This window comes from Diuraphis noxia, unplaced genomic scaffold (assembly GCF_037042655.1).
Source record: "Diuraphis noxia isolate RWA-SAM2 unplaced genomic scaffold, SU_Dnox_SAM2 contig0002, whole genome shotgun sequence".
Classification (NCBI taxonomy): domain Eukaryota; kingdom Metazoa; phylum Arthropoda; class Insecta; order Hemiptera; family Aphididae; genus Diuraphis; species Diuraphis noxia.
Window position 1 is genome coordinate 87,135,275 of NW_028301712.1, and position 15,173 is coordinate 87,150,447.

The window sequence follows — 15,173 nt, forward strand, 5'->3', positions numbered from 1 at the left end:
TTTAATATAATAATGAATAATAATATTAATAGATATTAGTCAACGCGTGGACCGCAGGTGATGCGCAACGTGTTTATTCACATTGATGTGTTACGTGGGTATAATTAATCACGACACGTAATAATAACTGTTGTAATAATAATTACAACGATGATAATAACGACAACAGAGGAGCGAGAGGGCACTTTAAAAAGGGAGCACTTCCCTGCCCGTAAAAGGTATACCTATCGCGGTTGCATGTTTGCTAATTCATTAGTAGTATTATATGCGCTCGTAAAACGCTTCTCGTAGACATACGATCAACCTATTACACATACATACACGACTCACATATTTTAAAACTATAAGAGGGTCCGTTGCATAAGTAATACCCTCTCTCGAAACACAATATAAAATACCTACTACCTACCCTACCTTATACAATATATATATGCATTATGGACTGAATTATATTTTTATACTACAGATGTGCATAAGTGCTTGTTGATCAGTAACGTATTTACCATGAGTAAAGATTGAGGTGACCGAAATCCTATATCACTCACCAGCAAGCATTTTATATTTTATTTTTCAAAAATTATTATAACATTTAATAAATGTATGAATTAGAAGATTTTTGTATGGTCATCATTCCTCAAAATAATATTATAATTTGTTATTGACTATGATAATGAACCAGTGACGTACCTAACCGGATAAGAATGTCCGACGAGGGAGCCTCAGGGAGCAAGTAGGGGCAGTTTCCCCCTTGGATTTTTTGTGGGTCAGTTTATCAAAATTTCATATGTAATATTTATAAAATATCATAATTTTTAATTTGAAAATTATAATTTTATGATAAGGTTGCTTATAGCTACTGGCCGCAGCTGTTAGCAAATGTAATAATTAATATTATATGACCAAGTAGCCGATTGGTATTAACCGATTAATAACTATATGATTTAAGTTAAATCATCACCAATATTTCTATTATGTTTACATAAATAATCAAAATAGTTACTTACTTTTTACAGGATAACTAATTACATAGGCATATAAATTACGGACATAAATACTAGGGAAAAAGTTGAAATACATTTTCCGTGTAGGTACTTTATTTTTAATTATTATATACATATAATATATTTTTATCATAAATTCATAATAGACAATGTCACAACAACTTTTATGTTGAATTCCAGTTAGAATATTTTTATTACAAAAATCTGCGGAATCGGGTAGATATGTAATAGCCAATAGGTATATATTTTTTTTCATTTAACTTTGCAATTATAATTAATAGTTTTAACAATTTGAGGTAATAGATATATATTTGGTACCTGCATAGCTGCATTAAGTTTTTTCCGTACAATTCGTACCTATTCAATTTTGCTTTATCTTTGGATTTTTAATGGTCTTCAAATTTAAAGTAAGATATTTAATAACTGCCTCCCTTCCTTGAAAATGTTTTACTGAAAGTACACCACTGTAATGTTTCGGTCCGGAACCGAAGGCGTATGAAATAATCCAGTGCATATTAGTTACCTCCCAAAATATACGAATTGCCTACCAGCCTTATCGTTACTAAAAAGTTTATTATGCATTATTTGCATCCGATAATTAGGTAGTTCATAATTATGTGCGAGTTGCCTTCCGTATCAAGTATAGTGATTCATAATCTTCACTATGAAACACCTCGTAAATACGTAAATCGAATTTAATTAAATATTATGTAATAATATACATTATCAGGTAGGTATATATTATAAACATTATACATTTAAATTTATACAAATAATAAATAACTTTAAAAAATAATAATATAATAAGTAAATAAAAATAAAAACTGCTGGTAGGTATAATACCTACAATTAGTCAATAAAATAAAATATATTATGTTAATGTAATTACCTATAGTCAATAAAAAAATTATTTGGCACAACATTGCTTAAGCTTATATTTACTATCTATGTAATATTTTTATGTATTCAAAATATGATTTTTTTTCCTTTCAACTTTTTTATTTGAGTACCAATGAAGTTTATTTTTTTATAATTTTTAAGCGTGCATGTAGTTTAGGCCTACAAGAAATTCATATTAAAATTACTGTCTCGGTCTGAATTAAACTTTGATAAATTTATAAATATTACAATGTGGAAACTCAAAATAGCTATTAAATTAGATATGGAAAGATCCACATGCATTTGTTGTGCGCTGAATGCTTGAACTCTTTCCTGTAATCCGTAATAATATAATATACAATATAAATATAATATTATCTTTAATGATTAGTGCCTTAAGTGCCTTTACTCGTTTAGGTATAATTGTATAATTGTATCAAAAATCATATATTATAACGTGTTACACTTCGAAATTACAAACTTATTTTGATACATGTTTGAAACTACATATGCATATTTTATTACCTGTTCATTAGGAGACAACTCGTATATAGTCAGGACTCAGGAGGCAATTCGTATAAAAATAATTGACCTTTTTGACTTCGAGAGGCAACTAGTATAGTAGTATGCAGTGTATGCACCCAAAAAATCCATCCAGTGTTGTTATTAATTTAAAACCCATTATTTAATTTAATATATGATTTTTATAAGCGGATATAAGTACATCACATATCTTAAATACACTGCAGATGCGTTGAGGTGGTTTATTCTCTAATTCCATATTATTATTATTATTGTTATTGTTATTATTATTATTATTATTATTTATCGAATTATATTATTTTAATTTTATACTGAACGTGGCCGGACACGGTGAGTTCGACGAGATTCTACAATAGGAGGGAAAAAAATATCAGTAAGTATACTCTTACATCACGCATCGGTATTACAGATGACTAGACATTTTGATGTTGCAGAGCATTTAAAACTCTAATATTACTCTTAAAATAGAGATGCACACTTCTGCAGGTTAATTATTTCCAAAACCGTAGTAACACTATGATGGATGTAATTTTTATTATTATACGTAATATTATATAGAATTTTGTATTGACATTTTATATCTTATCTTGTAATAACGAGACCCATCTTATGCAATAATATGAATTTTGTTTTAATTAAAAGAGAAATTAATTATGTATCACATTAAACACTTCTATTTATTTATGACTTTTTTTCTCACAAAGAGTAGCACATTCTGTCTTACGATCTAATTATCATTTGTCCCTGACCTTTAAACGTAGGAATACATAATGTAGAAACAATTGGTTATCGTGTACAGGTTTGAAATTAAAGTCTACTTACAAAGTCGTTCGCCGAGTGTCAAAATCTAACAATTGTAATGAATTTATTCGACTGTATCGATAATCAGATACCCCTTACCTAATTACGAATCTAGTGTATATAGTCGTAGGTTTTTTTATTCGGTCTTCCGTGCACGACGGTTGTTTCAGCTTATGTAGGTAAAGTGCATTTGGTTTCGTTATATACAATACAAACATATTTTTCACAATTTGTATAATTCACTATTCGGGTTTATAATATGGAGGACAAGGAAGATATTTTCGAAGTCGTCATATCCGGCGTGGGTGGAAAATTTCCCATGTCGGAAAACATGGATGAACTGAGAATACATTTGAACAATAAAGTGAATATGGTAACCGAGAATGATTGCAGATGGAATAAAGGTGAGTTCATCTCTACAGCATAGAATTTTAATTATTTATTAATAGTAATTTAACAGTATTACGAATAAAATAATAAACCTGAAAGTGGATAAAATAATAATTTATTTTTAATATTGGAAATTACTTTTACATATTAAAACAAATATAATAATATATAATAAAAATAGACACATTATTTTTTTTAATAATAATAGGATAATAATAAAATAATAATAATATTATTAAAATTGTTTTTCTTTGATTTTAGTAATACATATTTAATACTATAACTTGTATATACATACTAACCTAAACCCCTAACCCATGTATATACTATGTACATATATATTACTATCACCATATATTATTATGTAGTTTATTATAACTTTATATAAACATTAGATTACATTTTGATATTATTTTGTGTAACATTATATATAACAGTATACCTATATGGTATCGATTAACAAAATGAGAAATAACTCAAAATTAAAAAGACAAAATATAATACATAATTCTTTGATCAAAAAGATTCGGAGAATTTGTTTTCTAAATATTTACGTAAGAACATTAAAACTCAAATAGTTGGATTTTTAGTACCCAATACAATTAAAAATAAGTAGAAATTAAATCACAATTATTTTGTTTTAAGTCTTGTAATATAATTATGTTTATCTTTCGATGTTGGCTTTGGAGTGTTTATCCATCGGCTGCATTCAAATTGCATACCTAAAAAAAGTCCAAGCCACCTCTTAAAGGGGTCTGTCTGAATTATGTGCTGTATACCAACAAGTTTATTTATCATGCATTATGTGCACAACTTTTTTTATACATAAGAATATTTACCATCTGTATTAAATTTATACATTAGGTAATAATATGATGGTTAGATTACAAAGCTGGGTGGCTTGATTAAAGGGGTTTCCAAGCGACACTACTTCACAGTGTCAACAATTTAGACTTTTTTTGAACTTGAACTACTCAATTTTTTTTTTAAACGTATACCTATATATTATAGAAGCGCTTTACGATAAGGTTGTTATAATTTATTAGTTTCAATATTAAAATATTTTTTATAATATGAATTAACTAACATACCTAAACCTTTTTATGAAATGCTATGACTATTTTGTTATTCAAAATAAGATGATGTGACCGGTATTATTATTATTATATATTTTCCATATTTGCCTTATTTTATTATTAACAAATTGTGATATTCTACATCCAAAATGTCAACAAAAAAACTCCATCAAATTGCGTAATATTATTGAAGTAAAACTTCTTTCTTGAGGTATGGATGGAGAAAAAAATCGTAACGGAAAAATGAAACGTCACGAAAAAATGAAACGGTGTATGAATGCGTGTGTATGACTGCGAAAGAAATCGCTTGAATAGTTAAATGTTATTCAGTATGTATTTTATGTGTTTTTTTTAAGTAAATCTTCTTTCTTGAGATATGGATGGAGAAAAAAATCGTCACGAAAAATGAAACTAATTATTATTATTATATTATTACCTAACTTATGATTTAACGGACCAAATACTTATGAAAGAAGTTTTACTTCCCCAGAGTGTAACTCACACACTCTCATTTTTATTTATCTGAAATATGATGAAAAAATATAAAATACATTCACTAGATTACCTCTGATATTTATATATTTTATTGTAATGTATCAAAAGTTCTTTCCTTTAGTGGAGAAGTAAGTTAAATTATTTTATTTATTATAATATTAATAACATTATATTAATATATTATATACGGAATCAATTCGAGAAAACTCCCCAAGATAGGTATGGCATGCAATTTAAACATTCCAATTTATGATTATTTCTTTGACTTAAAATTTGAATGCACTGTTGCCTACCTATTACCGATTGATCTTTTTATTCCTTATTTTTTATATACTCCAGCATAACTTTTTAAATGTTTCAATTTTGGTTTTCTTGATCTTAAAAATTTTCAAAATTATTACGCCGTATGTGTACATTACCTCACTCCACACCAAACTTGCTGCCTTTATGGTGAAGAAGTTTTTCATTTTATAGAAAGCTGCTTTGGTTATCCTATTTCTTATATCCGCCACACCCCTTCTAATCTTCTATCATTTGTGATATTGTTTCTTATAGATATGTAAAATTATTAACTATTTCTATTATAGTATCATATAATACTATATTTTCGCGCCCATAACATTATGTTATCCAATGCATACAAGTATCCAAGTTTTCCCCTTATTAATTTTCATAGGATTCTATATTTACCTATTAATAACTATATGACTGTACCTATTCAGTGGCGGCTCGTGAGGTTCATATAAGGCGGTGCATAAAAATTGTATAAGATTGTGTAAGATGTTAAAAAATATTAACCATGAAGCAATATGATTTCAATATATTTTATTATCAATATTATATTGCTTATATTATACCTACTATAAATTATAGTTATTAAGTTGACTCACTAGTGAGCTGTACACCAGCGGCATTTAAACGATAATGAACATGTGGTACGTTATCATTTCGACGAACAACGCGACATCGCGGCATTATAAAAATAAGTTCGGTCATAACTCATAAATATTAAAGAATGGATAAGCCATAATCACGAAGTAGAGAAGATAAGGTGACATTACTCTCGTATCTTTCAATGTTACAATATTGACGCAAAAAATCTCGGCAGTTTGGTAGTTCAGAATTGATCACCAGAGTACGCTACCATTCGCACGAAGGCCGACTTTTACGAGTCATAAAGTAGATTATTTTATATTTTAATTTTATTTATTTTAATTGTTATTCAAATGTCAATAATGTGCATGCCAATATAATATATTTTATGTTATATTGTATAGATTATTAAAATACACAATTGTTTTGGAATCGTGTACCAATTATTATGTAAGCATTGTAATAATATATGGTATTCAGCCATATCGTACAAATATATTGATTTAAATAAAATGTGTGATATTTATATATTCATTCATTAATTGATACATATATGCACAAAAATGGAATTAGTAAATAGATACAATTTAGTACAATTTATAGGTATAAGGTACTGGTACTAGTTCAAACTGCTAATAAAAGCTCAAATATACTGACTGCTACTACCTACTAACCCAAGTCCCAAGTTACTTGGGCCAGTTGTGCCAAGTAGGTACACCCAAGTCCTAAATACCCAAACAAAAAAATCTTAATTATATTTATGTTTTATGTAGGTATCCATATTATAATATATAAAAAAAAAAATTAAATATTAAGTATGATGTAGAAAAAATAGATCTACAATAGAGAATTGAATATATTATCAATTAAAATAATAATATAATATACATAATAATAAATAATTATATTAATACTTATAAATTGATAATATTATATTTTTAATTCTCATTTAGGTACCTAATTGGTTATTTACTTGTACCATCTAAAGAACTATGAAATTATTTACCAAGTAATATAATAATATATAAATATATAATAAATATAAATACGCAATTAATTTACATAGGTTTAATATATTATGTATTTGTATATTAATTAATAATTATTATTATTAGTTTTAGCTCAAAGATGCCATTTGCTAAATTATTGCAAAAACTGAAATACAAAAAAAATTTATTATTTTTAATGAGCTAAGGACAGACAAATTTAATATAAAATTACTCGGGTGTGATGAACATGTAAATGCATTAACCAAAAATATAATAACATTTTATTTACATTCCAGAATGTATTTTGTATGTGAGAAAAAAATAAAAAACAAAAAAACTTAGCTAAGTACTAAGCAATCTAAACTCGTATTATAACAATGTAACATATAATTGTTAAAATATAATACATTTTAAACAAAAATTTCTTCATAAAATCTATATTAAATTGTACATATTTGAATAGAATAATTACTTACAAATAATTGTTACTTGGTTAATATCTTAAATTCTTAACTAATAGTATCGAAAACAATAAAAATGTATATAATTTTTATTATTTTACATTAAAAACAATGTAATCATAATATAAAAACTGGCCTTCAGGCGAATGGTGGCGCTACCTACCGTACTGCCTAGAAAATTTGCGACCGGAATATGTACAAGTGGTGTCACCTTATCTTCTCTTAGGGTGACCAGATGTCTCTTATAAAAAAAGAGGACATTTTTATTTTTTACTAATATTATGGATAGGTACTTTAAAATTATTCATAATATACAAAACATACTTGTGATATTTATTTAACACAATTTTATCATACTCAGTTGGCTGATTGAAGCACAATATAAACAGCATAATAAAAATCTAACATATCTATTAGAAACAATAAAACAAAAATAATCGACCAAAACTAAATGCAAATTCAAAACATTTATTTTTAACCTTTTCAAACAACCTTAGAGATTGCAGGCGTACAATCCATTGATCGGAAACTATGGTGATGTACAACTGTATGAAATGCGAGTGTACCCTCCACTGCACTAACTTTCAAAATTTCAGGTGTATTTTTGTTAATAACAAAATTACTTAAATTGTTAGATGATGAAACCGCAGAACTAGCTACCTATTCTTGACTTATGTTTAGTTGTGTCTAAATGAGCTTTTAAATCATAAGACCCTGACAAAAATGTAAAAATACTAAGCATATTAATGAATTTAAAATATATAAATCTGTTGAAGGAAAACATACCTTTATTGGCAACTGAAACATAGCAATCACAGACGATACATTTGGCTTCACTAACGTCACGGCCATCAACAAAACTTTTAAATGATTCCTTCAGTCGATCATTGAAGATACATTTTCTCTTAGGCATTTTTAAAAACACTAATGAAATGACTATATAGGTATTAATGTATTATTGTATTAACTATTACTGTCTATTAGATATTTATTTTTTTTTAAAGTCTTGATTAATAAATATTTATTAATTATCTTTTGGTCTTATCATTGTCTAGGAAAGTCAATTGGTTTAAATGTTTTTATATTTTATGGCATAATATTATATTCTTATTCCATTGTTAGTTCTAAAAATAACTATACTGTGATAGTAATAATAATAGAAAAGTTCTTGTAAATCTTATCACAATATCTTATCACATCAACACAATATATAACCACAGATTACATGTAATCTGTGATATAACTATCTACAGGACAACTTACAACTGTCTACAGCCATAACAAGCCATAATCAGAATTTTGTCTATAATCGTGTGCAATACTCATGTTATCACCAATTCTATAAATTATTTTTTGGAAATATAATATCGTTTAAAATACATTTTACCACTGAATAGAGACTACGTATAAAAAAGAGGACATTTTGACTTTTTATTTAAAAGAGCCCGGACAACAGAGGACACTCCTAAAAAGAGGACAAATCCTCGTAAAAGAGGACGTCTGGTCACCCTATCTTCTCTACATCGTGGCCACGATTTAAGATAGTACTATCTTAGGTTAGGTTAGGTAAACATTGAAACCTTTCTAGAAATTTACCACGGCTCAACCATCTAACATCCGTATGCAGTAATAAATCACAATTCTGAGAATCGTTTTCTTCTAATTGTAATTTAAAAAGTCGCCTTTGCAAGCTTCGTGAACGTATAGAATTGGCTATTTTAAAACTGTACAGTATACACAGACACAAAAAAAAACCACACATCATTGTAAAATCAATACATTCATCTCAGAATCTAAAACAGTTTTTCTCATTTCACTATTCCGGCACTTTTCTCGCTATTTCATTAATATAGCCATGGCCTATCCATTCTTTAATATCTATGAGTTCGGTGCACTTATTTAATAGAGGGTGCCACACCCGCATGTGTTGTCTCTGTCTTACAGTTAGTAGCGTAACATAGCAAAAACTCCAAACGTAACATGGCTAACCTAACACATTAATATCAAGGCTCTCTAGCAAAAACTGTTTGGCGCAGGAAAGAACTGATTATGCTAATTATGCTACAGTTATCACTATAAAACGAAATTTTCACCAGATAAAAAGGAGAATTTCGTCTTTTTTTTCGATATCAGAAATACAAAAAAAGTTATTCATGCTTAAAAACACACAGAAATCATGTATTATAAAAGAATAAGAACTTTTTTTGTATAATTGATATTAAGTAAATAAAAACGATATTGCACAGATAAAATTCTCCTTTTTATATGGTGAGAATTTTGTTTCTTATTTATAACTGTAACTTTCTCGGTTCTTTCCCGCGCGAAACAGTTTTTGCTATGTTACGCACTTGTATGACGGAGACAATACATGCGGCTTTGGCGTCCTCTAAAATGTGCTCCAAACTTCCATATTATATATTACTAAGTACTAACCGACGTGTTGAGGCATGTAACTAATTCTTACACCGTGTATAGATTCTCTTCTTAATACGAAAAGTTGTAAAAACTATTATTACAGTCTACAGAATATGTGTATATAATAATCAACTATAAATATATGTTACCACAGGAATCTAATGATTTTTTGGATACTTTTTTAAGCGGTACACATATTTCTATGCACCATATCATGATCCGCTACTGACTGTATTTTTGTGTGTAAATATGTAATAAGTACAAAGAATAATATCATCGTATATGATCATACTGTATCATAATTATTATTAATTAATAATTAATATTATATAGGTACCTATAGTTTGTACCAAATAAGAGCGCACCACGGCACGTTAGCGCATCTAAATAATCCCTGGACCCCCTGGACGAGTTTATTCACTCTGTCATTGTTTCGCCCGATTTTCGTGCGCTGCCCAGTGCGCTCTTATTTGATACAGACTATATTATGTACAAACGTATTGATGATATTTATTTTAATTTAAAATTATATAATTTCAGATGAATGGCCAGGAATTCCAGCTGCCACAGGAAAAATAAGTGTATATCAAAAATTGGATGATACATTTTTGGGAATAAATTCACGACTCGCAAAAGCATTAGATCCTTTGACAAGATCTTTATTGGAAAGAGTTTATGAAGCAATAATTGATGCAGGTATTTTAAGTTCAAAAATGTATATAAAATCAATTTTATTAAGGTATTAATCCTTTTTTGGTTTATCTAATTCCTTGATGAGGACTGAATCCGAAACATTTATATGGATCAAAAACTTCTGTTTACACGGCTTCATGTGTCAGTGATAGTGAAGCGATTGGATGTGATGAGAAATTAACTACACCATTTTGGCTTCTTGCACATGTCAGAGCTCTTTTGGCAAATAGAGTTTCTAACATATTTAATTTACAAGGACCAAGTTATACAATTGATTCATCCTGGATTGGTGGTATAGAAATTTTAAAACAAGCTGCTGCGGATGTAGCAAATGGTAGGATTAAAGCAGCATTGGTTGGCGTAACCAATATTATTTGGCATCCAGATATGGCAAAACATTGGTTAGGATTAGACAAACTTAGTGTTGATGGAATTTGTCGGTCATTCGATGAAAATGGTATGCAATTATGATTATTCATTTTTAATTTTTTTAAATGTAAATATGTTATTTACAGCTAGTGGATATGGTCGAAGCGAAGGTGTTGTTGTACTTTTACTCCAAAGGTCTACTGATGCATTACGTTCTTATGGTACTATTTTGCACTGTGATGCTGGACTTTACATGGAAAAAGCTATCAACTTTATACGACCATCTGAAGATTCATTCCGTGAATTTTTCAAATCATTCTATGAGGATTGTAAAATTTCACCAGCAAATATTTCTTATTTAGAATCAGATGGATCTGGTTGCAAAGTATTAAATTATTCATTTTTTTAAATACAGATGGGAAATGAATTATGTTAAAGTAAAATTATTTTTAGTATTATGAAGAAAAAGAGCTTAATGTATCATCAGAAATTTTCTGTGAAAATCAAAGGATCTCTCCCTTACTAATTGGATCAATTAAAAGTAACTTAGGACATACCGAAGGTGCATCAAGTTTGATAGCAATTGTGAAAGCATTAATAGTGTTAGATTCTGGTATTATTCCACCTAATATCAACTTTGTATCACCAAATAACAAAATTGAAGCTTTAAAGAAAGAAAAAATGAAGGTAAAAATTATCTAATATAAAATAATAGGTGTAGTTCTAAACAATTTTTGATAGGTGGTCACGGAACCTACAAAGTTAGAGGGTACTATTGTTGCAACAACAACTTTGGGAATGCCATCATCCATTGGTCATGTTCTACTTAAACAGAATCCTAAAACTAAGATGTATCTTCAACTAGGACCCAGTCAAAGACTAGTTTTATTGTCATCAAGAACAGAAAAAGGAATTTCTGAAGCAATAGACAGAGTCATATCTTTGCCTAGGGATGACGAATATTTAGGACTTATTCAAAATGCCTTCAGTGAAAATATAACTGGCCATTTTCACAGAGGATATGCAATAATCAACGAAGAAGTTTCAACAACATTTGGCGTACAAGCAAGTGCATTACACATCCAGAAAGATGGTTTAATGTTATACATTGCATTATAATTGTATTTATTTTTTAGGAGATAGGTGAATTCAATCGTCCAGTATGGTTTGTTTTTGCTGGTATGGGATCACAGTGGCCTGGAATGGCGTCTGATCTAATGGAAATACCATGCTTTGCTGATAGTGTTAAACGATGTGATAAATACATTCGTCCTATTGGTTACGATATTTTTGACATATTAACAAATCCAGATCCTGAAATTCTTAAACAAAAACCAATAATTTCATTCTTAGCAATAACTACTATGCACGTGAGTGAAATTAACTATCATGCTGTATAGAGTCGAGACGTGAATTTGTATCTTATGTAGATTATCTTTTTTTATTTACATTTTTTTTTTTTTTTTGGTATGAAAGACGTTATTACAATCTATTTAATACACAATAATATTCTAAATGGACTAACCTGTAAAGAGGTTAAAATTTGTATGCTTGACATAGTAACCGTTAGGTTGGCGTATTGGCGACGTCCATCGTCACTATTCAAACGTTATAGGAATTTATAGATGATTTTTTTTATCATCAATAAAAACATTTCGATAATTTACGATGGATGGCCAACTTTTTTCTATGGTTTGCAAAATAAAAAAAAAAAATTGAAATTTATTGTTTCATAACAAATCAATACTTATTATTTACTTTATAATAACATAATATACTTATTTCTTAACATGATTTTAAATAATTGATTTTTCTTATACTATTTTTATGCAACTAATTACAATGATTTTTTTAATAAGAATGTTGAATTTGTTTAGTATTATCTCTTTGTAATTTGTTTGAAGTTTAGTTGAAGTATTACATTTTTTAAAAGAAAAGTTTTTATATGCTTCGATATTTATTTTTTATACAAGAAAAACTTTTTTCACATAGGTATTCTGTATTTTGAGCCAAATTAAATATAAAGCCGATTCTAACGCCAAGCTATGAAGTTCTAGAAAATCTTCCTCTGCATTTCTGAAATAGTTTAATTTCTAACAACTCTTTGTATTTACATTTTAAAACTGTTGTAAAGTAAACTAGAAATAATTTCCAATTGCATATTAGGGTTATGTATATTTTTTAAGATTGTATGTCGCTATGATAAAAGGATAAACTTTATATTTATTTTAAGCTTTAAAGGATAAATCATTTTGGATTCTAATAAGAGCAATGAATGTATTGGTTTTACAATGATGTATGTGTCGTGTGTGTCTGTTTTTTTTTTAAATGTGTATTAGTGTACTCAGTTGAAGTCAAAATAATGTTTCAATTTCCAATTTCAGTATCTTTTTCAGTGTAAAAGGGAATCTAGTTGGTATATTAAGGAGGTAAACATTTTAAATTCCTTGTAGTTTTCATAGTTTTCAAAAGCACCGGAAAAAGCAAAAAAATTAATTTACGCAAAATCAGTTTTTGATAAAATAGATGTACATTACTGTAGATACCTATTTTAAATTTTTGCTGAATGTTAATATTATTATTTCCTATACACCATAACATTTTCTAAGTATTTTGATTCGTGTTTAACTATTTATAGGCATATGAAATATGAAATTTTTGATTATTATTAATTATTTTAGATTCTGAGCGGAGCGATGAATGTATTGATTTTACCATGATGTGTGTGTTTTTTTTTTGTCTGTCATCACGTTTTGGGACAGTAAAAATGCTTCGATTTTTGACTTCAGTACCTCGTTTAATCAGAAAGTGAATTTAGTTGGTACTTTGGGGGGTCAAAAGTAAAAAATTCTTAATACTTTTCTAAATAATCGAGGAAAACAAACTAAAAATTAAGGGAAAAACGGGAAATTTTACGCACAATCATTTTTTGACAAAATCAATTTTGGTTATTGATGTAACTTTAAAACAAATGACCATAGATACATGAAATTTTTACCGAATGTTTAAATAAGTATATTATATCCACCATGCAATTTTCAAAAAATTTCGACTCAAGTTGAACTATTCATAAGCATTTGAAATTTTCGATCATTATTAGTTTTTTTAAAATTAATATCGATACAAATTTATTTGTTAAGCAGAAAAGCTTGAAAATTTAATTCAAGGCTCTTAACATATTTTTACAATAGCAGTTAAAAAATAAAAGAAATTCATAGTCACATTTTTTTTTTTATAAGCATTCAAAGATTGAATTTTGACAAAATACGTAAAAATCACAAAAATTCACAAATTATTTTAAGCTAGAAATTCATAAAAAATTTTCTATTTAAATCTAAGATTTCAAAATTTAATACAAGATTCCTTACAAGTTTTTCAATCTTTATCACAAATAAAAATTCCACCGGAAATTCAAATTAAATTTTTATGAGCATTTGAAATTTAAATTTTTACAACATTGGATTTTCACTTTTAGCGATTTCCTTAATTTGGTGTAACTCTAAAAAAAATGACCGCAGATACTTGAAATTTTCACTGAATGTTTATATAGGCATTTTATATATTTGATAAAATTTTCAAAATATTTAGATTTGTTTTGAGCTATTTACTGACATTTTAATTTTTCAACTTTTTTAATTTTTTTTTCTATAAATATCGATAAAAATTTATTTGTTCGGTAGAAAAGCTTGAAAATTTAATACAAGACTTCTAACACATTGTAACAATAGCAGTTAAAAAATATTAAAAATTCGTAGGCACGATTTTTTTTAATAAGCATTTAAAGTTCAAATTTTTAATAAATACGTAAAAATTACGGCAATGTTCAAATTATCTTAGATAGAAATTCATAAAAGTTTATCTTTTTAATTCTAAGATTTGAAAATTTAATACAAGGCTTCTAACATATTTTTACAATAGCAGTTGCAAAATAAAAGGAATACATAGTCACAATTTTTATTTATAATCATTTAAATTTCAAATTTTGACAACATATTATGTAAAAATCACTAAAATTCGTAAATTATTTTATGCTATAGAAATTCATAAAAAAATTTCCTTTTATATCTAAGATTTCAAAATTTAATACAAGGCTCATAATATATTTTTACAATAGCAATTGAAAAATAAAAGAAATATATTGTCACAATTTTTATTTATAAGCATTTAAAGTTCAAATTTTGACTAAAT

At 27.4% G+C, this 15,173-nt stretch overlaps 1 protein-coding gene across 1 annotated transcript in view; it reads left to right on the forward strand.

Moving 5' to 3' along the window:
- Positions 1-3,235: 3,235 nt before the first annotated feature.
- Positions 3,236-15,173, forward strand: part of LOC107167281 (fatty acid synthase-like) — a 28,215-nt gene continuing 16,277 nt past the window's right edge. Inside the window, exons 1-7 of the mRNA XM_015516259.2 lie at positions 3,236-3,628; positions 10,464-10,619; positions 10,702-11,073; positions 11,132-11,370; positions 11,439-11,672; positions 11,727-12,050; positions 12,122-12,355. Coding sequence (XP_015371745.2) covers positions 3,484-3,628; positions 10,464-10,619; positions 10,702-11,073; positions 11,132-11,370; positions 11,439-11,672; positions 11,727-12,050; positions 12,122-12,355 — 1,704 coding nt within the window. The 5' untranslated portion in view covers positions 3,236-3,483. The remainder of the gene's footprint in view (positions 3,629-10,463; positions 10,620-10,701; positions 11,074-11,131; positions 11,371-11,438; positions 11,673-11,726; positions 12,051-12,121; positions 12,356-15,173) is intronic.